Source organism: Anoplophora glabripennis, unplaced genomic scaffold (assembly GCF_000390285.2).
Source record: "Anoplophora glabripennis isolate ALB-LARVAE unplaced genomic scaffold, Agla_2.0 scaffold539, whole genome shotgun sequence".
Classification (NCBI taxonomy): Eukaryota; Metazoa; Arthropoda; class Insecta; order Coleoptera; family Cerambycidae; genus Anoplophora; species Anoplophora glabripennis.
The window spans coordinates 216,029-241,657 of NW_019416773.1; the positions used below are offsets into that span (position 1 = coordinate 216,029).

Below are 25,629 nucleotides of genomic sequence, written 5' to 3' on the forward strand. Positions count from 1 at the left end.
AATTCATTTGGATCCTCATTAATCAGTTCCTGGAAAGGCTTATTACTAGCTCCATACTGAAATCTTCTGCTTATACATTTTCTCTGGTATAATCTCTTAGGTTTTTCGATTTCAACTAACAATTCATGTTCGATTTTTGATGCGATGACTGCGACTGTCTTGTTTAAAATGTTTCACAATAATTCTAATCGTTGTTCGTCCTCCATTCTGTACCGACACTTTGGACTTGTAAGAAGCACTTACCATTGTGTGAACTTTTTGTTTACACTTAACACTTAACACCATAAAAACAGGTTAACTAATCACTTCTCACCTGCACTTGTTACTTCTCAAAATGTAAATCAGCCATTAGACAAAATAGCATTTACATAAAGTAGAATTACTGGCAATTAAAAATAATCAAAACTCCGCATAATATAGTTGTTTTCATAAGTAAAATTGTATACAGGGTGAATCAGGAGAATCGCACCAAACTCCAGGAATTGATTATACATTTTAAAATAATAAGACTAAAATGTTATTACCTATGTGATTTTCATTTGTTTTCAAGCCATTTTAATAAAAAGAAATTAATTCTATTAATCATAGCGTTCTTTGATTAAATGTTAAAAAAACAACACCATTGACCTCTAAACACTTTCTCCTTCGTCTACAAAGGGCGTCTATAACTCTCCTAATTGCTGCATGTCTTTCTTTAATAAGTGCTGTTGTAGTGCCTCCCGAGTGTTCAATCTAACTTTATACACTTCATTTTTGAACCAGCCCACAGTGGCCAGAATTCTGAAAAAGCTAGACAAAAGTCGAAATTTTAAAGTCGTTGGTTTGCGTTTAATACTTCAGAATATTTTAGAGAAGAAGTCACTGCGTAATTCTTTAAAGAGACAGATAGCTGGCCCATGTCTGTAGACTACAGCAACTATCAGAAGTATACTGTAACACATTAGCATATTTCACTAGCCACTGACACTTCGAAAAGTAGGGAATTGAAAATACGTGCAAATTTTTACTAGCGTACGAATGGTTGTGCGCAATAGGGGTAGGTGTTCCTGGAGGTAAGTAGGCTCATCTAGAACCTCATTTTTCGAAAGTTGCATGTTATTATTGTTTTAACAAAAACATCTTGCATTTTTCATCGATTTCAGATCACATCAATCGTAAATTATCAAAATAGTTGTGATCCCAAGATTTCCCGCACTATTAAAAGTTGGAAAATGCGTACAGGAGTGTCAATTTCATGTATCAAAAAAGAAAACCTCCGGATTTTTCCAAATTTGGGTTCCGAGTCATTTTGTGTGCCTCCGTGTACAGCCGGTTTACTATTGTAAGAGGCCTTAGTTATACAATAGCTGCCATTTTAGTGTCTCTTCGCATTCCAAACAAGCTTTCTAATTCAAATTGTTTTTTTTTATGAACATGCATTTTTTCGTGTTTCCTATTTTTACAGGCTTTTATTTAACTTGCCTTGTTAGTATGGGTCAAATCTTGCAACTGAATTTTAAAAGTTATCCCCAACCGATTGAGCAGAAATTTTGCATAAACGTTTAGTTTAGATGACAATGCATGGTTAGCTAAGTGACGTCATTCTAAATCCAATATGGCGCACTCCCAAAGATGGCGGGTTTGCTGAGAATACGAAAATAAAATGACGTCACTAAAAACCTGTTTAAAAAAAATTATATATGAACTTATTATCTATGATCTTTCAATTCATAATTTATCATTTTCGACAGTAAAATTACGTGCATGAAAAAAGAGTTTTTTCGATTTTTGAAAGGAGAATTCCACGAAAATTTAGATATGCAAATCATGTTTTTAGTTCAACATTTTTTAAAAGGGTGCAAGATAGATGAAAATGAGAAAAACTTTTCAACCAAACCTATGGTGATAATGTTTTCATGCTCTGACGGTTATGTGATAGATGATGACGATGCGAATGACACATATGTATTAGAATAAGCTAAATAATTAGAATAAGTTTTATAACAAGAATAAGTTTTATAACAAGAATAAGTTTCAATAGTATTTAGAAATTGTTTCGTTCGAAATAAGGAATTCATTGCAAATACATGTCTTATATCGCACATATTTACCTTTCGTACTTTATTAACAATTATTATTAATTACCTCAATAACCTCACACTCCGATATTACATACGCTTTACGCGACCTCAATACCAGAGGCACTCGAAATTTCTATTAGATTCAATAAATTAATGTGATATATCAGCCATCTTGAATTTGTGACTTTTGACTGCAAATTCAGTTTCAGCGACCTGAAAAACAAGGTCCCCACTTTTGGTGATGATGCAAACCTTTTTGGACTTTTGTCCAGCTTTCTCGGATTTCCGACCACTGTGCAGCCCCATAAACAGTAATATAGTGCTGTGAGGTCTGGAGATCCTGGAGGTCAACTAATAGGACCACCGTGGTCAATTCAACGCCCTAGAAACCTCTCCTTCAAATGTAGCTTGACAGGACGAGCGAAATGTGCAGGAGCTCCATCGTGCTGGTAGTAGATTCGCATTCTCATATTTAAAGGACATCCTCTAGTAGTACTTGTAATTCATTTTGTAAATTTTTTTGTAGTTGTCTCTTGTGAGTTGATTCTCCAAAATGAAAGGTCCAATTAAATAACTACATATCGATTATACCACTCAACACGTTTACCGAAAACCTATACTGAAAATTACTTTCCAGTGTTGCTTTGATTTTCGTCTGACCATACATCAGGGTTCCGATTATTAGTTATACCGTCACGGGTGAATGTTACTTCACACAGTTTGTTGAAAATTCTAATAAATAAATTTTTATCTGGTCATCTGTGATGTAGAAACCGTTGACAATATTCTTCAATAGCCATTACAAAAACCATAAACAAACACCATATTTGCATATTCTAAATTTGAATAAGTTCTTGGCATTTTGTAACACTTTTAACTATTGCAACATGAAATGAGTGACAAATATCCTACTTACGAACATGAAATATAACACTTTGATTTCAAATTATTAAAATTTGTAATTAAGCTATAACTTGAAAACAAATATTTTTCTTATTATTTTAACGTGTACAATCTATTGTTGGAGTTTGGTGCGATTCTCCCATCTCACCCTGTATAAAATATTACATAAACATAAGATACTTATCAAGCCAATAAATGGGGGTTTACAAAAATATTTTCCAAGTGTTCAGATTATTATCTCTGTCTTTGTTATTTTATAATTTCAGAGAAAAAATTATATATTTAGTTCACCGTAACTTAATTTTTGGAAAGTTCTACATATAATAATATATAATTACACTTTCTTGTTTGTCACATTTTCATTTTGTACTTTTTAATTGGATGAAACCATTGAAAATCAAAAAATGATTAAATACATATTAAGTAAATCAAAAATAACTCTTTAGAGAATTAAAATCTTTCATCCCACTATGCAAAAAATTTCAAATTGAAAGAAAGGTCCAAATTTGGTATTAACTAACACATAATATATAAATTAAAAAAACACTTACATGTTTGTTTGAGTTTTGAGACGACATCAATGAATGAGTAATAACCATTTGTATAGATTGCAAAATCTTCAGTCTCAACGAATCAGATCCTATCATTTGAAGATCTCTAAATAATTGAATCAGGAAGTGAGGTCTTGTTTCATTTGCTGATATTAACGATGCAACTTCTTTATAGACATTTTCTCTAAGCTCATCAAAAAGTTTTGTTCTAAAACAATATTATTAATACAGTGGTGTATTTTCACATTTTCTTTTTATGAATATACTTCTTCATTTTAGAAAAATTGAGGACAACATTATGTAAAAATTTACATTATTCGGTATGCTGCAAAAAAGTAGGTCAAACGGTTACCCACATATTCTTTGGTTAATAAATAATAGGACTTTCCGTAAACTACTTTTCATTTAAAATCATTATTTTTTAAATTAACCATAGAAACGTTACACACACATTTATTTCAGGGTGGCACATTTTTTAATTAATTTTAAAAGATGTAAGCATTAATGAAGCAAAAGGGGTGGTAATAGCCATCAACACCACCAATTTTTTACTGTGCATACCACACATGGCTGAAAGACATTGTTTACTAGAAGACTGGAATAAGTTCTCTTAATTATATTAATCTAATTTAGAAGTTAGATCAATTTAAAACGAGATTTTAATTTAGTTATATTCCGACGTAAACCAAGACAAAATAATAAAATTAATATTAAAAATAAATGTTCAATATGTCTACCACCTCTGCAAATGCACATTTAGAGCAATTAGTTCATCGCTTAATTCAGTGACGGCTCGCCAGGTGACGCAAGTGATGCACCGCTTCACCTAAAATTTCTGTTTGGTTGTGCAATTTAAAATTATTTTTAATTTTATGTAAATTTTATAATTTAGGTATAATTTTATATTGTACGTGTATTGTGTTTGTTTAATATGCAGAAATAAACAGAATAGTTACGTAGTGAACGCCTTCTAGAAAAACATTGCCTTCGTTGAGCGCGAACATCAACCTCGTATCCTACAGCATACAGCATAAGCAAGTGACACGGATCGAAATCAGTCAAACACGGCAGAAATTGAAGCAGTATTTTCATCGCTCGATGCTCATCACCTGCCTTTAAACAGTTTATACGATACGGTTCGCCAATGCACGATTATAACAGTTCTTTGTTAATATTTGTTTTGTATAATAATTGTACAAATGTTTCCTATGTATGATCCAGTATGTATTTTATTGGAAACGCCATTTTCCACATGGAAAATTGAGGACAAAAAGGACTTTTTAAATTGCGAGAGACCTGTGCCTTATTCTCTCGATATGGAAAAAAAGCTGTCGTAAGCACAAAGCTTCTTTGGAACATACATATACGGTGTGCGTTAATGTTCGCAAGTCGAACTAATATTTCTATTTTTTATAAAATCTAAATGAAAATCTTTCTCGTGAACATCAGTTTTTCGGTAATATTACGAATGCAATTAAAAATTTCCAGATTCATTTGACCTTGAAAATTTTCGCCTGCAGCGCTTTTTTTCGTTTTAGTCAATCAATGAATACGCTTCACCTATTCTCAATGTCACCATCCGCCACTGGCTTAATTCCTTCCATCATACAGATGGATATATAGCTGTAAAAATGTTTGTGCTTTACAGTGGGCAATTATTAGCATTTATGTATTTGAAGTTCCTTTACCAAGTAAGAAAACATTTTTATTTATTGTTTTTGTTATATACATATAAACTTACAGTTCGAAATCTTCTCAAAACTTTGAAAAATAGTGATGTACTCTTATGTACTTCAATATGTTTTTTAATCAAAATTACATAAAAAATTAGTCAAAGGCTGCAAGATTTCAATTGACCGTTAAACAAGAAAAGCAGCGAGTTATTAATAGAATTCTTTTTAAATTGGAATTTCAACACCCTGGACAGTCCGTACAATATATGTTAAAATAGAATTCCAAGAAAAGAAATTAAGAAACACTCCTTCGTAACTGCAAAACACAGTACGCACTGCAAGCTGCTAAGGTGAACACCACTCCGCCAACCTCTTTCTACCTCGGTTGTCGAAAGCAGTTAATTTCAAGAAAGTGTTGCAGGGGTCTTCTTGGAATTCTATTTCAACAAATATCGTACGGACGGTATATTGAAAAATATATTTTTGTGGTTAACGGCTTAACCTAGATATGTATCAGTATTTGTGCTTACTTTGGCAGCTGTTCCTCACTAACTTCGTCGTTCCACTCGTTCCTCCTGAGCGACTGTCCTGGAATACATTCTTTAAAAATTTGCTCTTCCGATAGATTGGAATGATTGGAGCAGGTATCATTATAAGCATTTAAGTTCAGGAGCATCTGAAGACCTATGTTGACATCTTCAGTATTATCATGATGAGCACTGGACGATAAGTCTAAATGTCCATTAACTTTACTGTTGTGATTCACATTTAAAACGTCCGGTGGAGGTATGACGGACACATTAGTGTTTTCGTGCCTGCCTAATCGGAATGAGGGACCTCTCCTTTGAGGTGTATTTTCCTGTGAAGTGCTTGTGGAATCCTGTTCTGAATTACTTTTTGAGAAAGTCATTAAACTAAACGGATTGGTTCGTTCATTGGAGATGTTTGATCGATCTAAGCAAGATGGATTTTGCAAAACCTCATTGTTTTTTGTAGATAGGAGATTTTGACGTGAATAACTAAAAACGAAATAAAGTATTTTGTAACAATTTTTCAGTATTAGTTCTTACTTCGCACTAAAAGTATTAAGTTAATTCAAGTTTATCCCAAATCTTAAATTAAGCATTTATTAAAAGATAAATAATTTTTTTATTTAACTACAATTTTTTTTGTAAAGTTTTTTATTTCAATAATGCATAAACTTCCACAGTTATAAGGGGGGCGGAGGAAGATGTGCAAAAATTCTGAAAGCAAGTTCATTCTGCGAAGTGTGCTACAGAAAAATGACGGGCAGTTGTAAAATTAAATAGCGAAATAGTAGGTAGATACCATCGCTGAGAAAACTGACGAAATATCTTGGCCTGTGCATCACCTGTTTTATCGTCATATATAGTTGCTTTTTCCCTATCTCCCCAAGCGAGCATATCATAAAAGTTTTTCACATCATTATGAATTCATCAGAATGCCTTTTGGTCTCAAAAATGTTCCTTAGACGTTCTAAAGAGTTATAAATCATATTCTTTCAGATTTACATAAGAGATATCTAGTCTATATGAATGACATTAATACTTTTTACATTCTTACAACACATTCAGAACAGAAGATTAATTTTTGAGTTGTAAACTGTCTTATACAGTACAGAAAATTTGTATAACTGATATAGTTCAGAGATATCGCTTCTAACTTGGTTAGGTTTTCAAGACAAAAGACTGCTAAAAAGTCACTGAAAATTATACATCCCCCCCCAAGTATATTTAATCAATCTTTTTAGTGACTCATTCAAGTGAAATATGGTGGTTTAAAGGAATAGTGAAATGGTAAAACGTATTTTCTATACACATACGGTGAAAATTGTATACCAGGATTGATAAGTGGATAAAAGAAATATTCCAAATACAAATTTGGTTTTGGTGTAAGGTGGCTATCCCTCAATACTTATGTAGGTACATAAAAATTGTGAAGATAGATAGGAATGGCAATGACAGGAAGAGGACATAAACACTTTTATGAAAATATTTCAGTTTTTTTGACATATTGTCTAAAAAGATGCTTATACATATATCTGTAACTTTTTTCTTTGAATTTCATACAAAAAGTTGGAATTTGTAGGAAAAACTGTTGTCAACAACTTTTGTCTTAAAAAACCAAGCATATTAATTTTAAGTATTACTTTTTTACAAAAAAAAAAAACAGTAAACTATAGTCTTTCCAGTCAGTTGAAGATGTATAAAAACGCCTAGCAATAAAATTTAAAATTCATAGGCTTCCCTAAAAAAGTCTTCTGCTAAAGGTAAAATATAATAATTTGTATATAATGTGTAGAAAATTTCTATTATATGTTCATTTGGCCAACAACATATTTTAATTATTTATGTCCTCAATTTTCTTTATATAAATTATAAATTTACGCAATGATCTATAACACCTTGTTTAATAACACGAAAAATTGTGGACACTGAAACTTTAGTTAATATGTGAATTCCATTTACAATTTCATTCTGATTTTTCATTTTCTGGCTTTTTGAAACAATCGTAAATATTTAATATGAGATGCTGACATTGAACATGTAAATCTTTATTTTTAAATTCTAAATCTGTTTCATCAACAACCGGTTCTACTAAACCAATATTGTCTGGCGGAATTTTGTTTTGTTCCCTTTCAAAAGGTCTCCAAAATGCCATGTAATATTATTAGTAAACAAAATATCCCGCTTATTTCTTCCTTTCGCAATTGNTAATTATTTATGTCCTCAAACAATTTTATTATATTGATGGTAAATTTCGTTTTGTTCCCTTTCAAAAGGTCTCCAAAATGCCATGTAATATTATTAGTAAACAAAATATCCCGCTTATTTCTTCCTTTCGCAATTGTAATAGAAGGTGCTTATAATAAACAAACAACTGAAATTTATGGCCGGTCGCACAGTACGGCTGTATGTGTGCGGTGTTTGCCCCCGCACGCCTTCTTCAACAAGACCTGTAATTGGGTATGGCTAAATAAATATGGGAACAAGTTTTTCAAATATTCCAATGCCGAGTTGTAGCGACCAAACCTGGTAAAAACTGCCTAGCTCTTTGGTCTTCAATTGAGATCGGAAAGACTATACCACTGATTACAATATATGTACATGTTTAACAATCGTCCTGTATTATTATTTAAATGGAAAGTATTTTCACTCCTCTTAAGACATAAGACTTAATTTGTAGTAATTTAATCAATAACTGTATACCTACCTTCAAAAAAGACGCATTGTAGACTTTCCACATATAATGTTCAATAAGGAAATATAGACAAGTTATAGGCAAAGGGAATAATATTAATAAACAAAAAAATAATAACAAAATAAATAAAATACAGCTAATTTATGTTAAAAAAAAATTACCTGCGAAAATTGTCCCAATAATTATTAGCTCTATTTCCTGGAGCTACTTGGTTATTTAGAGCTTGGCCATTCCACATCTGATTGGGCAACGAGTGGTTAATATTGGAATTCACGCCATGCAAGATATTGTTAGCATGTTCAACACCTTGTGTCGCATTCAGGTGATTAACATTATTTAAACACGGATCTAACAAACGGCCACTCTGCACATTATTTTGATTAATGTAATTCAGATCAAGGTTAGACGGTGGTGCGTTATACTGATTCAGATTAGGCAAAGAGAAAGCAGCAGAAACATGGTTAACTTTTTGATTAGGGACGGGGCGGTATTGGGCGGAGGACCGTTGGTCTTGAGGAGTTTGGAGAGTAGAAGGGAGTTGGTCGGAGTGTCCTCCGTAGGGGTTGCTCTCCATCCTTTCCTGAAGCTGTAAATAAATGATTATTATTTTTTACATGTTTGTTATCGATTCTGCTCACCAAAGTAACTGTATTTCTCAGCGACACTAGCTCCCTCTGTTGCAACCACAACATCTGACAACACTGATTTAATGTATTCAACATAAATGACTGTGTTTGTATGGTGTTCGTTGCTAACCAGTTCTGATAGTTGTTGATATCGGCATTCAAATTGCCGTGCATATTACTTCCAGGAAACCAAGGTGCGTCCGTATTTGGATTTATGACGTTTAGTGCGTTCATTGTATGAGGATTTGGAGAAGCATATCGCCTTGGTTCAGAATAGAGAGGAGATGGTGTTAAGTTGTTACGCAATTGTTGTACATTCGATTGCTGGCTTGCTGCCGATTGCTGCTCTAACATCGAATCACACACACTTTTGATTAGCTGGAGTTGTTTTTGAACCTGCACATACAGTTACAGATAAACTAAATATTTCTAAATGATTATGAATCTTTCAACTGCTTATGAATACCATTTTATATTAATAACATAAAGAATAGGATCGTTTTGTAGGTTATATCTCACCCACATTGAAAACAGTTTGTCTCATTAAATCAAGGTAGTATTATGCATTTGTTTACCTGAGTCCTGGTTTCCTGCTCAGTGTTTGACCTGGGGTGCTCTCTTACGTATCCTGAAGTAGCTGCCGAATTACTTCTATCATTTCGCTCAGGTGTACGAGATATACCCCGTGGTCTCTCAAATTCAGAAGGCTGAATGTAATCGTCGCAAGGAACAGATCTGAATTTTTTGGTTTTTAAATGAGAGAAGTTAGAACTCGGTAAATTTAAAACATTATGATTGTCATGCATTGCTGAATAGTCGTTAATGTCCTCCTCGTCACTAAAAAAATTTAATTGAGATTTACAAATATAAAATTCGAAATTCATTTAAACATTTTATTTAAAATAATGCAACTTGTAAAAAGTAATCTCTAATTAAGTAAAAAATTTTCAAAGCAAATAACATATGTTTACGTAATAACAATATGTTTTTTATTCATAAATACCTAGAAAACCTGTCTGAATCTGCATGGTGACTCTGTGGTGGTATAAGTGGAACCCAACCTTCGTTAATTGCATTACTTGTACAGCTAAATTCAGATTTAACATCTGCTCCAACATCATGGTTTAAATTTGATGTACTGGCTAAAATATATATAGATTAGGATAATTTGGAAAAGTAAGAACGGAATGTTCTCATATCTCCCGAAATATGTCCCCTTTGGTTAACTTTTAGTGTTTTTTTATATAGCAAAACTATAACACCTCAATAATTTTCAATCTGCTTTACAAATAATACTTTGAAAACAAAGCATGCCACTATTAGTCCAACAAAAGTTTAGAGTATTAAAACAGCAATTTTTACGTAAAGAAGAGTGAGAAATACTTCAAACTTAATGATTAATTTTGATTAATTAATTAATTAATTAATTAATTTGAAGGATATCCGGCTTTATTTCAACTGAAAACTGCAACATTAAAGGCCTGCACATACATACGCGGTAATGTAAGTGGTGGCAGTGGCGTTATTCCAATTCGAATTCAAATACAAAGACCGCTCGTACCGCTGACAAGCAGCGTCATGTATGTTTTGACCCATTTATTTCTATACGTTACATTCAAACGCCACCGCTATCGCTACCACCACCACTTACATTACCGCGTATGTATGTGCAGGCCTTAATTATCTGAACTTTAATATTGCCAATAAAAATTTGACAGTACTATCAAAGTTTTTTTAAAGTACTAGTTGGATTTTTGGTTTTCAAATGTTCTTTGTACAAATGGATAACTCGGATATTTTGAAGGAAACAAGAAAGAATACCATATTATGTGATATATTGTTATAAGCTTAATTCAAAATTGAAAAATAAAAGGTGAATATTAGTTATTTTCGACATAAGCACCATGGTTAAAAAGTATCATAATAATGTTTAAAAAGTCCACGTATTTTGGTTTTCTAAAAAAAATATCCAAAATCTTTTTTTTTTCCCAAAATTTCAAGATAAACAAAATAGGTGACATTTCTCTTCAAATGTTATTCATCATCAAATTCCAAAAATGCAAAATGCTGCTAAAGATCGAACCTACTGAGTTCTACAAGACAGTAAAAAACTAACAACATATTTAACATAATTATTTGTACCAAATTTTAATATGCACCACAATGGTTATTGCAAAAGAAAATTGTAATTCAAAAAATAATCTTCAAGACTAGAAAAAAATTGCATTTTTTTTCTATTTTACTCAGCTCTTGAATTTCCCTTTTGCACAACACTGTTCATTAACATGGCTACTTCCTATTAAACCGGAAATGATAAAAAAATTATTTGCTTATGAAATTAGCCTATTTATAGCCAATTTGTCCAATACAATGTTACTAAAAATAATAATCCGGGCGAATTAGACCAAACACATGGCGGTTTCAAAAATTAGGTCTAACTCGAATTTTATGGGCTTAAAATTAAATAAAGGTCGAGGTCGAGTGTCATATTGTTTATAATAAAAGAAAAAAAAATTATTGCTTTTTTCAGTTTTTCGCTGATATCTCCGAGAAATAAGCCTCTAATTGACACGAGGTATACTTATTGATTTTCTTCCTGAGGAAATTTGCTACAAAGCAAAAGCTCGCAAACATTTTTTTACATTGCAAAATTAGCAGTGAAAGAAAAAATGTGCAAAATTTACAGAATTAAATAAAAAGAACAAATTTGACTGAAATTGGATCAAACTACAGGAAAAGATAACCGTTGGGGTGCTCAACAAATACCCGCAATTCAGACCCCAAATTTCAAAATGGCGGTCTATTGCAAAATTATAAAGTCGAAAACACGAGCGCTTATATTTTCTGCCCAAGTCAAGATATCGAAATTTTGTAGAAAATGTTCGAAAGGTAATTACATTATCTCACATCTGTGCAAATTTCAGATTTTTAAGATGCAAAATAAAAAAGTTATTAACAAAAAACAAAAAAACAGTAACTAGGGTTCTTATCTCGGCAATTTTTTAATATACAGATTTCAAACCAATTACATCAAATAGTGCTTAAATAAACATGAATTAAAAAAAAAAGCGTCTCGATCTGACCAATTGGAGCCGATAATTTTTTTTTTCTTTAAACGGTATTTTGGCTGTTTTATTTAATATTTTGGAATAAACTTGGTCTCGTTGTAAAGTAGAAAACTTCCTTTATACGCTGAATTTTTTTTTAATGGATTTGACCAAGAAGTGACCAAGTAAACGTTCGTTAAAGACAGCGTGATCCGCGCGGCGGTCCGCGTGGCTGAGCGGTAGCCAGGAGAGGGAAGTGCTGTGACATCATAGTGCCCATGTTGCGCTCGACTTCTCTATGCTGTTTTTTAATCAATTTATTTTTTTCTGCTCTTTCGAGTGGTGTAAGCAAAAGTCTGTGAAAGTCAGCGCTAGATCCAGAAAAATACATTTTTATTGACTTTTCACGTTTTCTTTTATAATTTCATTGTGCTTTCGATATTTTGAAAAGTAAGGAGGTCTTTTTACATATTTAAAAACAAAAATCAATTATTTCTTTGAAAAAAAATGATGCATGAATGAAAATTTACCGTGCTCAGAAGAGGTCGACATAAAATATCGTCTCAAAATTACCTTTTACACTTATTCCGTAAATTGTTTCTAGAATAATATTGAATGTTACATATAAGTATTGTATTTTATAGTATTTAAAAGAACTGATATATTCAATTCTACCATGTTTTATTTAATAAATTGTATTGTATTGCCCAACGGTTATCTTTTCCTGTAGTTTCATCCAATTTTAATCAAATTTGTTCTTTTTATTTAATTCTGAAAATTTTGCTTTTTTTTTACTGCTAATTTTGCAATGTAAAAAAAAAATTTAAGAGCTTTGGTAAACGTCTATCTTTGTAGCAAATTTCCTCAGGAAGAAAATCGATAAGTATACCTCCTGTCGATTAGAGGCTTATTTTTGGAGATATAGGCGAAAAACTCAAAAAAAGAGCAATCTTTTTTTTTTTCTTTTGTTATAAATAATATGACCCTCGACCTTTACAAATACACGAATTAGGCTTTTATTCTGTGCATTTTTTACTTAATTTTTAGCCCATAAAATTCGAGTCAGATCCGATTTTTGAAAAAAAAACCTAATGTGAAACAAACTATATGGTAGACACTGTAGTTTGCGCCATCTGGTATGTTTAGTTTATAAAAATTTTATAGTAAGTATTTCGATTTTAAATAACCAACAAAATGAGAAGCGTTAATTAAATTGGTGCCAAAAACAAACAATCATGATATCATTATCTATTTACTGACGTATGTTTTCTGTAATTAAATTAGCAAGCAAATTTTAACATGGTAATAATAATTTTCGAATAAGTGTAAGTAAATAATCAAGTACCTTTATGTTTTCCCATTATCTCTTCCAATTCTTTCTTCTTGGCTTCAAGTTCAGCTTGTAAGGACAATTTTTCATTATGGCTAGTTATTCTAGGCTTCAACCCTCTGCATCCTTGTTCAATGGACCGTTTATTAACTTCTTTAGGTTGATTATCACTGGCTATTGTACTGCTGTAATTATCATTTCTCAAAACGTTGGTTTCGTTTTGAACTTGAGACTGTAATCTTGGTTTTTGAACATCCTTTTCCAAAAAGTTTTCAGCCGAAGTACAGATATCGTAAGCAACAGCTTGTGCCTCAGCTGAAGCATTTGTGTTTTGCATTATATTCTCAGTAGTTTTCACAAGTTCCAACATGTCTTTAAGTTTTCGCAGCTGGTCTTTCATGGTGACAATTTTCTTTACCTGCCCACCTATAAATTATTAAATGAATGTATCAGTCAATCAATGGTATAACTTGTGGATTCATACCTATATCTTCCTCTTCTTCATCCCCAAAGCTCTGCAATTGAGCTACAAGTTGATCGACCTGTAACTTCTTATTCTGAAGTTCTTGCAATTTATTCTGAAGGTCGGCATGTTGCATTCTTAGTTCAGCATCGCGATTGTCCAAGGTTTCGATCAAATTTTCTCTTTCATCGTTCGCGTTATGCATGGTGATGATCTGATTGTGTAAACTGTGAACTTTGGCCAATATATTATCCTGCGCCTTTTGATTAGACAGTTGAGGCGACCTCAGTCTTTTTGCTCTCTCTTCTAGTTCTTTAATAGCAGCATCAAAGTCATGTTCTGAGTATAATTTATTATCTTTTCGATTGCTAATATCGTTTACATCATTCCCAACTGCAATTTTACATAAATTTTATTCAATCTTCATATAAATCGATTTATTTACCGATTTAAAACATGCAACATTTAGTTTCAAGTTTTTAAATATGGAATATGAAGAAATATTTTTTTAGAAAATTCAAAGAAAGTTGTAACTTTTAACTGTGCTACTTGTACTTAATTAAAATATATATTTTGCAAAACTACAATTCGTTATTCTACCGATTGCATATTTACCATTTACAACACTATTTCCATTATAAAATACTTACACATTGAACCAGACATTTTTGTCTGAGCATGTCTTGCGTCCCTCAGTTTATTTTCAGCTTTCTGCTGAAGTCTCATTAAAGCCATCTGCTGATCTTTAAGCATATCAATTTCTTGACTGGGATTAACCAGATTGACGTCTATATCATTTCTTCTGAAGGAGGAAGAGCTGTGTTCAGAAACATTGTCAACTCCATTTTCAACCAGCTAAAAAATAATGTCAGACCGTCTTGAAACATTATTTTATTACATAGTAAATAAAATAATAGTCTGTGACCCAGTTTATTCAAATCATTTAACACCTTAATGCACACATTAATTTTTTGGATTATTTTTTTTTTTTTATTTACAAAAATAGAATATTCTCATCCATAGCAATATATTTTTGACAAATTTTTCATAGTCAATCTTTAAATTTTGATTTCCAGTGGCATAGAAGGTCAAAAATTGAAAAAAAAATCAGTCACAACCAGAATCCAATAATTCCACGTCAATTACATGAGACATGATTTATAGAGAAAACTCAGTAACAATCAACAGAAAATAGTATATAAATATATAAACACTTGTAACCTGCTGAAAACAGTTTGCCTAAGTCACAAGTTGTATAAATATGTAATCAGTGAGAATTGAGAAGTATTTTAACCGGAGCGACATCTATGAATAAATCCTGAGTCACATTCGGGCAGAAGCATGAAAGGGTTAATATTCTCTCACAGTAACAAAACATTACATTTTCCAACATATTTACATTTAAAGTACAATATGATTTATAAATGAAATAACATAGGGCATGTGTGTGTTGTGGACAATAAAATATGTTGTTTTAATTTGTTTACCATATACTCCCTACATCCACTAGCCCTGTCATTTACAAATCACCCTATTCGTAAATGTATGTATAATGTGCACAATATTATTAAATATTTATTAATAGGGACCAGATTAGATACCTACTTCATGCAAAACACGTAACACAATTTTAATAAAATAAAATAAAATAAAGTCATATGTATATTGTTAAAGAAACTTTTCATCTAAAAACCAGAAAATAGTCAATTATTAGAGTGAAACTTATTACAATCTAATAACGAGAAAAAAACTTTAAAATCTAATACCAAAAAATTCTGTGACATTCACACAAAATTTTAAACAGTTTATAACCAAGTTAAAAAAATAATAATATAGTACAAACTCGATTATCCGGACCTCGATGATCCCAATCTCTTTATTATTCGGATCTGACCATTTCTGAGAGCATTGTTGTGAAGTCAGCAGATGAAAGTGCGCCGATCACAATACAGGCACAGGAACTTAAAACTTAATCTGTGTCTTCCAATTTGTAAATCTGTGTTCAGACACAAACACAAAACTATAGTTCTAACTGCACTATTAATGACTCAGTCACACAGAATGTTTAAATATTTTGTTTACATAGAACACAGTACTTATTTATTTTAGTTGCCGTTTTGTATCTTTGAATAACATAATAGAAAGTGTGTCTTCAATGAAATAAAATACAAACAATCAATCTGTTATCTGGATTTCCGATTACCCCGATCGGTATCGATCCTATCTAGACGCAATAATCGAGTTTATACTGTACATTTTAATAATTACAATAACACATTGTTTATCTTTCTCTAATAATCTACCATTTTAAAATAATTTTGTTAAGAATAAAATAAAACAACTACATTAATTTTAATCCGAAATAATAGAATATATTAAAAAAAATAATATTAAATAGAATTCAGACATCGCATAGCTATATATAATTACCATATTATAGAATTCTATAAAAATATCACATGCTAAAATATTATTCCAACATCAACAACATATTTTTATTTTAGTTAAAGTGTAACTCGATCAACAATGATTTTGCAAATTATGAACGATGTGTTGTTACCTTATATGGTAAATTATATTTTAGTACAATACTTTTAAACTGACACCTTAGTGGGTTTTAAAACTTTTTTAAAATAGTATGTATATGATTCAGCCACAATCTCTCCAAATAAATGTGAAAATATTAAGGTTAATTATAAATTGTGAGAAATCATTGGCAAGTAGCACTACAATTTAAATATTATGCTCAAAAGTGGATAAATTTGGAAATGGTGGGATATAACTATTCTGAATTCCATTTAACATTTTGTCAGACTTTATATAGGACAAAACTACAATTTTTACCTTTATGTTATATTATCTATTTACATTATCAAAATGTAAAAATGCTTTTAGTATAATTTGAAAAGCAATTTGCATTTTTGTGAGTAAAATATACACAGATTTAAAAAAAAATAATTGGAAAATTAAAACATGTATTTAAATATCCCGAATTTATTTATAAAGCATATATAATCTGACAAAAATGATTTTAATAAATCAAAAAGTTTATGTCTACTGCACATAACCTCCTACCATAGTGAGCGCGCGTGATAGAATATAATTTGTGAAAAAATTTGTGCCAAAGGGAGCAAACAACTTGTTAATTTAATTAACGTATTTTAATTTAAGTTTATTCATTTTTTAATCCTTCTCATTCTCAATAAATTTCAGATTAAAGTCAATTATGTTTCTAACATACTTTAAGATCATTAAAATTTTTAATTCACTGAATTGAATTCAATTTAACAGTTTAAAGCCTGTGAACACATATTTTTTTTTATTTCACTTGATTTTATATACATATTTAAATTTTACAATTATTTTTGGCATTTTAGGGATTTTTTTCACCTGATCATTATTAATTTCTTCATTTTCATCAGAATTCATCTGATCCAAAATACCCAACAACTTTTTTTCACTATCTTTTAGGTCATTCATCATTTTCTCGAGATTTTCTTTTTCAGATTGATCGTTTGTCTGCATATAAACATACTAAAGACAAAAATATAAATGTTATTTCTTCACTTACCTGATCCTCATTTTTCATGCTCGTCATGAGAGAATTAGTGATTTTTAAATATTCCCTTATTTGATGCAACTTATCCTCTATTTGTTTTTTATCTGGGTATTTTGTAACATTATCACATTTTAATGATGAAGAGTTTCTTCTAGATGTAGATGAGCTTGTATTTGGTGTTACAGTACCATTAGCTGCAACATATATCTTTGTTGATAAATTCAAGTAAAGCGTCCCAGGGTAAAATAATTAAAATTAATTTTAAAATTATCTTCAACCTAATTGAGTTTCAGTTAGCAAACTACGACAAATAGTACATTGAATGCAAAATGACTGAAGAAATATAAAAATGTTGAAGGGATACTAATAAAATGAGAGCATGCAAAACCACCAATGCAGTAGTAGCAATTCCTTTGTCTTTTTTTTATCAAATTTATTATGTCTTCCATTACATGTGGAGAATATTGGAGTTAAAAGTGTCATTCAACATAAAATGTCACTATATATTATTCTTTAAGCACATACCAGTTTGATTAAAATTGATAGATCCATTTTGAAGGGGTTGTAAAGTGGGTTCCTCTAAAGTAGTATCCATGTTAAAATAATTGTTGCGCTGATTTCCTCTGGAATTTCTAATTAAATTTGAAGGATCAGAGGGATGATGCCAGTAACTAGCCTGAAAACAAAATGAGGGACGAACTAGAACAATCTTACTGTCTAAATAAAGATTTTATTTTTAGATCATTGGCTCGGTAGTGGAACTAAAAAACAATTTTATACATTTACTCACCAGATTGTTTGTTAGACTTCTTGATCTTTCCCGTTCGTTAATTGAATACGATGTGTTATTGCGGTATTTTACCTTTGGGACAGTACCTGTACTTTGTTTATTTATTTTTCTACGTTCCTCAGACATATTTTTTGTTTATTAAAAAAACTAACCACAGCCCTAATAAAACATTAAATAAATTAATTTATAAATGCGTACTACTTATTTTAAATTTATAAAGAAATTTTCAAAGAACATTTTTATACCTAATATGTAAAAATTTATTTTTAATTTCTTTATAATATCAAGTACAATTTTTATAAGTAACTGACAATTAATCTGACAACTGACCAATGTGTTATTTTTTGACAGATGCCACTGGCCATCGATCTTATAGGTAGTAGATTCGACATTGCCTTATATGAAAGAACAATGATTGTTTTGACATGTTTTAACTGATCGAATATAAAGAACTATGAAAAAATGGTGTTTGATTACACATTCATCGATTACTTATTGTTATTTCCAGGTATGATCAGTACACAATTGCTCACAAAATTACACATATACTACAAATATATCAAATATATGGATATTCTGGGGGGCTTTCATTTTGGCAAAAATAGTACCTATTAGCAACTAATATCAGTTCAGAGTACTCTAAGTTCCTATTAGCTACTATAATTGCCAAATCGAAAGGCCCTCTAAATGCAGTCATAGCATCACAGATTAGCAAAAGTTTTTTAGATCGGTAATTTTAAACTTCCAGTCAACTCGTGTTACAGCAGTACTTCTTTTGACGCGTTTCAGCACTAGAAGACAACAAACTTCACTATAATCGACGGCCGAAATTATAGATAGTGATTCATCGCTAGCTCTTGGACTAGTAAGGAGGATGAGGCGTGCGGGGATCGAAAATCCATAGGCGTGTATACGTAAAAGGCAACAAGATGTAGAANAACGTAAAAGATAGAAAGAAAAAAACAGGTGCGGAAGGTGTGGAACGTTGAGTCGAACACAAAAATGGCCGAAAAGCGCGAAGACTCATGTAATTTGCCAATATTTGACGGTGTAGATTGGGGAAAATGGAAATTCCGTCTGTTGTTAGTTTTAGAAAGCAAAAATGTCAAAAATGTCATTGAGAGACCCATGCCGCAAGAAGAGGGAACAGCGAAAGAAAATTGGAAGAAAAACGATGTCAAAGCGAGATCTATAATTGTACAGGGCGTATCAAATTCGCAGTTGGAGCTAATAATTAACGAAACAACGGCAATAGACATAAGTAAGTTAAACTCTGTTTATGAACCCTCCTCTACTGCTTTAAAGTTATTAACGAAGAGAAAGTTACTAAGCCTTAAAATGCAGCCAAGTGATGACCCCAAACAATTTATCACCAAATTCGAGCAGTATATAAATGATTTGAGAAGTGCTGGAGAGATATTATCGGAAGATGATCGACTTAATTATTTGCTGCTCACTCTTCCAGAAAATTTCAATCATATTATTGATATCGTCGATGCTTTGCCTGAAAATCAAAGAACTGTAGAATATATAAAGTCAAAACTGCTTATTGATTTCAAGAAAAGTAATCCAGAAAGAAATGAACCTAATAGTTATGCTTTCAGTTCACACCATTCCAGAAATAAAAATATGAGTCAGATGAGAAATAGAGATGATATAGACAACAGAAGATGTTATGGGTGCGGTAAAATAGGCCATATGAAGAAAGATTGCCGAAATTCATACAACTACTATCGCAGAAGTCAAGGTGATCGACACATTCAAAGTCAGAGTTTCAGAGGCAACGTTCGAGGCAACCATCAAGGTAATAATTGGCAGCGGCAGCGACGCCCCGCTAGTAGTAACCATCAAGGACACACAGCAGAAGCCAGAGACGAAGAAGATTCTAGCAGTAATACTTTCCTGGTGTCAGTGATGTTATCAGAAAAAAGAGACGAATGTAGGTATGATGATGAAAATTGCATTACATGGCTTTTAGATAGCGGATGTTCAGACCATATTGTAAATAACGACAAGTACTTTAATGAAATTAAAATGTTAGATAGGCCCATAAACATTAAAGTAGGTGATGGTTATCTAATTAAAGCTTTAGCTATAGGAACAATATTTGTAAAATTTAAAATAGATAAAAATGAAATTGAAATACGAATAACAAACTGTTATTTTGCACCTGAAATGTCAAAAAATTTATTAAGTATGTCAAAAATAACTAATAATGGAAACAAAATATGGGCTGAAGATAATATTCTCAACATTTTTAATAATAAAAATGAAGTTATAGCAGTAGCTAATAAGAAAAGAAACTTGTATGAATTAACCGGTATTATAGTTAAAGATTTTAAAGTGGAAACAAATGTATCGAGCATGATCTCCGAAAAAGAAAATTGGCATAGAAAACTAGGTCACGTTAATTTTAAAAATTTATCAAAAATGTGTAAAAATCAAATAGTTGATGGATTACCAACGGTTCTTGAAAATATTCATTTAGATTGTGAGATATGTTTATTATCAAAGATGAGTAGTTTGAAATTTAATAATAACAGGAGAAGAGCCCGCGATGTCTGCGAAATAGTCCACACGGATGTAAACGGACCTATAACTCAAGTAGGTTATGGTGGAGAAAAATACTTTGTATCTTTTATAGATGACTTTAGTAGGTTAGCTATTGTTTATTGCATTAAATCTAAAAATGAGGTTTTTCAATATTTTGAAAATTATGTAAATTTAGTAGAGAATCAGACCGGTAAACGAATAAAAGAAATTAGATGTGATCGAGGGACGGAATATCTAAATAAGAATTTTTACGAATTTACTAACAAAAAAGCATATGGCTACGTCCAAGTCCAAGCTACACTCATCAATTAAATGGCGTTGCGGAGAGATTTAACCGAACAGTTATGGATAGTGCTCGTTGTTTACTAAATGAATCAAACTTAGATAAAAAATACTGGCCAGAGTGAGTAAAAACGTCAGCATATTTAGGTAATCGAACAATAGGGTGTCATAACTTCAATAAAACGCCCTATGAAATTTTTACAGGTGGAAAACCAGATGTTACAAACTTAAAATTATTTGGTAGTACAGCTTTTGTTAGGGTACCTGAAGTCAAACGAGATTCAAAATTAGAACCAAAGTCTGAAAAAGGTATATTGGTAGGTTACAGTGATACAGGTTATCGTATTTTAGTAAATGATCGGATTATTGAAAGTAGACATGTACGATTTATTGAACAGAATAAAAATTATTTAAAAATAGAAATTAATGATCATGAAAATGCAGATGAACAGAATAATGAAAATATAGGGGAGCAAGAAAATAAAGTTGATTCTAAAGTAGTTGAAAATGAAATAATGCCGAATGAAAGAAAAAGAGAAATAAAAAAGCCAGCATGGCATATAATGATTATATTATTGACGCTTACTTTTCAAACGTGGTTGTTCCCGAATCATATGAAGAAGCTGTGGAATCAGATCAAAAGATCTCGTGGCAGAAAGCTATGGAGAATGAATTTAGGTGTTTGATGAAAAATAAAACGTGGGAATTAGTTGACATTGATTCGGTACCAAGCGATAAAAAATTAATACAGGTAAAATGGGTATACAAAATTAAGTCAGATAATACATTCAAGGCTAGGTTAGTTGCTCTCGGTTATCAACAACCAAAAACTTTAGAAGAAGAAATATATTCACCCGTGGCTAAAATGCCAACTCTTAAATCTTTGCTGTCAGTCGCTTGTAACCAAGGTTGGTATATAAATCAAATGGACGTTCAAACGGCTTTTTTGAATGGTAAAATAACTTCTGAAGTTTATGTGTATCAACCAGAAGGTTTTGTTATCGAGAAAAATAAAGTTTGTAAATTACATAAATCTCTTTACGGTTTGAGAGAGAGTCCGAGAGCATGGTATGATTGTTTCCATAATTATATGTTATCTATAAATTTTACTAACTCTGAATACGATAGTTGTTTATATTTTAAGAATGAAGATGGTAAATTAATTTACATAATTCTGTATGTTGACGATTTGCTAATATGTAGCCCTGATTTTGACTGTCTAAAATTAACAAAACATTGTTTAAGTGAAAAATTCGAAATGAAAGATTTTGGAGAAGTAAAAACTTATCTCGGAATTGATATTGAGTATGACCAAGAAAAAAGATTAATGAATTTAAATCAAACTGAATATATTGAATCTTGTGTAGAAAAGTATAATTTAACCGAATGTAGAAGTCACCAAACGCCAATTGAAGTGAATTTAAAACTAGAACCTGCCGTAATATGCGATACTGATGTTAAATATAGAAATATAATAGGATCTTTACTGTATATTAGTCAAGGAACCCGTCCAGATATAGCGTATGCTGTAAATTATCTAAGTGGTTTTCAAAATTGTTATTCAAAAACTCATTACAAATATGCTCTTAGAGTTCTAAAATATCTCTACACAACAAAAGATTTAAAACTATGTTTTACTGGTTCATGTGACATTCCCGTTGACTGTTTCGTTGACGCAGACTGGGCAGGCGATATAATTGACCGAAAATCTCGAAGTGGAATTCTGATTAGAGTTTTAGGTAATCCAGTTCTTTGGATTTCACGAAAAAATATATATCTTTAGCCGAAGCTGTTGATGAAATTATTTTCTTGAGTAGCATAGTTAAAAATTTGTCCATTAAAATAAATAATCCTATTGCAATATTTGAGGACAATTCAGCTGCAAAACATTTAGCTGTAAACGGAAATTTCTCTAAAAATAGTAAACATATAGATGTGAGTTACCATTATGTACATGATTATGTCAACAAAAATGTTATTAGTGTTGTTAAGATCTCTTCAGAAGATCAAATAGCCGATGTCTTCACGAAAGCATTAGGGACAATTAGATTTGCAAAATTAAGAAGTTTATTGAAAGTTGAGTAAACCTTTTTTTATTATTCATGTGTGTACTAGTAATAGTAATTATGTAAACTGTAGATGATGAAGATTATGAAAGAAAGGAGGTGTGTTAAATATCTGTAGTTCTTTCATATGCTCCGTCGGCATTGTGTCTTAGATACACAGATTTTATTATTGTTGTTATTCTAGAAGGCGTGTGTCTAGTTAGATATATCAAAAAATGTTTGTATATTAAATATTGAACAAGTTGTTAAATTGGAATAAAACGAGTATAGCAAAGTGTGGCTCTTTTATTTTAACAATAACCCACCACCACCCGGCTTACGCCGCCGCAAAATATTGTAATGTTTACTATTAATATATTTATTTAAGTAGGTACTTACATATTTTATAATAATTATCTCACGAATATTATCACTGTCACACTTTCACTTCACTGCCACATAATCACTTCACTATTAATATATTTAAATACTTACATATCACATTATTCACATTATATGTTTCACATATCACTGTTGCTATCACTATCACTAGAATCATCTTCACCCAAATGAATAATAACTGGTTCTATGAACACTTCTACCGTTGTATCAAGATACCACATACGTTGTTCCTCTTTCTGTGCATGTCCAATACACTTACACCATGTTTCAGCAGTGACGTGATTAATAGCATCCTGTAATAATAATTTCACGTCGTTTATTTTAAAGGTGGTGTTTTTTCGTGCGATTTCATTCTTTATTTGTGCCCAAACCAACTCAATTGGGTTTAATTCACAGTGGTATGGCGGTAAACGGAGTACACGAATTCCTCGATCTTTGGCCATCTCATCCACTACATACTTAATGTATTGACCTTTTTCTCTTTGGACAATTTTTAATAATTGTACTTTTAGCATGGTTTCTGTATATTCAATATTTTTCGATTGTAACCAGTCCATAATATTTCCTTTTCTCCATGCTGATGTCGGTAACATTTCAACTCTTCTACTATGATAAGGTGCGTTATCCATCACAACAACTGCTCCTGGCTCCAGATATGATAAAACATATTCAAACCATTTTTCAAACACGTCGCTGTTCATATCTTCATGATAATCTCCCGTTTTTCGTGACTCAAATACATGCAAACCATTTTCTAAAAATCCCGTATCGCTTCCAATATGTGTTATAATCAATCTTCGTCCTTTTCCAGAAGGTGCCTTTAATCCAGTAGAAAATCCATCTAAAAATGCTTGTCTCTTACTCTTAACATTACCATCCTGCCAAACTTTTGATACAGTATGACCTTCGTTTACCCATGTTTCATCCATGTAATATATCTTCTTACCAGATGCACGAAGTTCTCTTATTTTTTCTAAGTATTCTCTTCGCCATACCACAATTTCGTCTTTTTCAACGAGCATACTATTCCGATTCCGTTTCAAATATCGAAAATTCATGTCACGCATTATTCTTCTAAGAACCTTATCAGAGAAATTAGGAATATCCTCATCTTCAGCTATTGCAGCTTGAATTTTCTTTATCGTTGGTATTTCATTTCTAAAGAAAAATCCATGAATTTTCCTACGTATGGAGTATTTCACGTCAACGTCGACTTCTATTTTCTTCCTCCCTCGTGTTTCCACTTTTTTCTTCTTTGGATTCACTTCTACACTATTTTTTATGGCACGATAAACAGTAGCAACGGATACTTTTGTCAACGAACTACACATATCAACAGCTTCACTTACACTTGTATTAGAATTTCGCGACCGAATTCCTTTATACACGTTTTTTACCATTATTAATTCCGCATCGCATAGGTTAGGGCGTTTATGAGCAACAGACCGTTTGCTACAACCGGCACTTTGATCCATTTTAATTATTATTCCTACGTTTTAAAACGTCCCGATTGTATTTTTTTAATTTATAAATTTACTATAGTCACGGAATATGCAAACCCTCGCGCGCGCTTATAGTTTGACGTTTCTAACTACGGCTAACTCGAATTCTACGTACGTCCGTTTACACCCACTAAAAAGAGCATTTCCCTATCTGTAATAAGTGCGATAGACAGAGATAGGAAATAAATCGCGTTCAGTGTAACTCAGTCTATGACTGTTATAGATCCTATCGATGTGCAAAGAGAGCGGCACATCATTTAACATAAGCAAATAATATTGAACCGTTATAAAAATCATTTTAAGTTTTATACACTTTACGGTAATAGTGTTTCTATATTATGTATGAATCACTATCTATATTTTCGGCCGTCGAGTATAGTTGTGTACTTTAAAATCCATATTATTTAATTTTATTGTAAACATTGTCCCGATTTATACTTAATAAATAAAAACAAACGATTTTAAAAAAGTCCTCAACAAAGCAAATGTTCGGAAATTAACTTTATTTTCAAAACTGCAAATAGCGAAATTATATTAGAAACCCTTTTATTTGAAATCTAGCAACATATGTCAAATCTACATCTCTTGAATTAACTAAATTATATTTTTTCCGATTTTGAT

At 31.4% G+C, this 25,629-nt stretch overlaps 1 protein-coding gene across 4 annotated transcripts in view; it reads right to left on the reverse strand.

The window, feature by feature from the left end:
- The window catches only part of LOC108911883 (pericentriolar material 1 protein), a 26,096-nt gene extending 7,721 nt beyond the window's left edge, over positions 1-18,375 (reverse strand). For 3 of the 4 annotated variants that reach the window (XM_018716953.1, XM_018716955.1, XM_018716956.1), the window contains exons 1-13: positions 18,225-18,375; positions 17,960-18,110; positions 17,447-17,628; positions 17,266-17,394; positions 14,526-14,730; positions 13,897-14,268; positions 13,428-13,838; positions 10,039-10,177; positions 9,611-9,872; positions 9,048-9,431; positions 8,571-8,995; positions 5,718-6,206; positions 3,515-3,722 (exon numbers count right to left, since the gene is read on the reverse strand). In XM_018716953.1, the coding sequence (XP_018572469.1) occupies positions 3,515-3,722; positions 5,718-6,206; positions 8,571-8,995; positions 9,048-9,431; positions 9,611-9,872; positions 10,039-10,177; positions 13,428-13,838; positions 13,897-14,268; positions 14,526-14,730; positions 17,266-17,394; positions 17,447-17,628; positions 17,960-18,110; positions 18,225-18,350 (3,483 nt within the window). In that variant the 5' untranslated portion in view covers positions 18,351-18,375. The remainder of the gene's footprint in view (positions 1-3,514; positions 3,723-5,717; positions 6,207-8,570; positions 8,996-9,047; positions 9,432-9,610; positions 9,873-10,038; positions 10,178-13,427; positions 13,839-13,896; positions 14,269-14,525; positions 14,731-17,265; positions 17,395-17,446; positions 17,629-17,959; positions 18,111-18,224) is intronic. The other variant, XM_018716954.1, reaches the window with a different exon arrangement.
- Between the last annotated feature and the right edge of the window lie 7,254 nt (positions 18,376-25,629).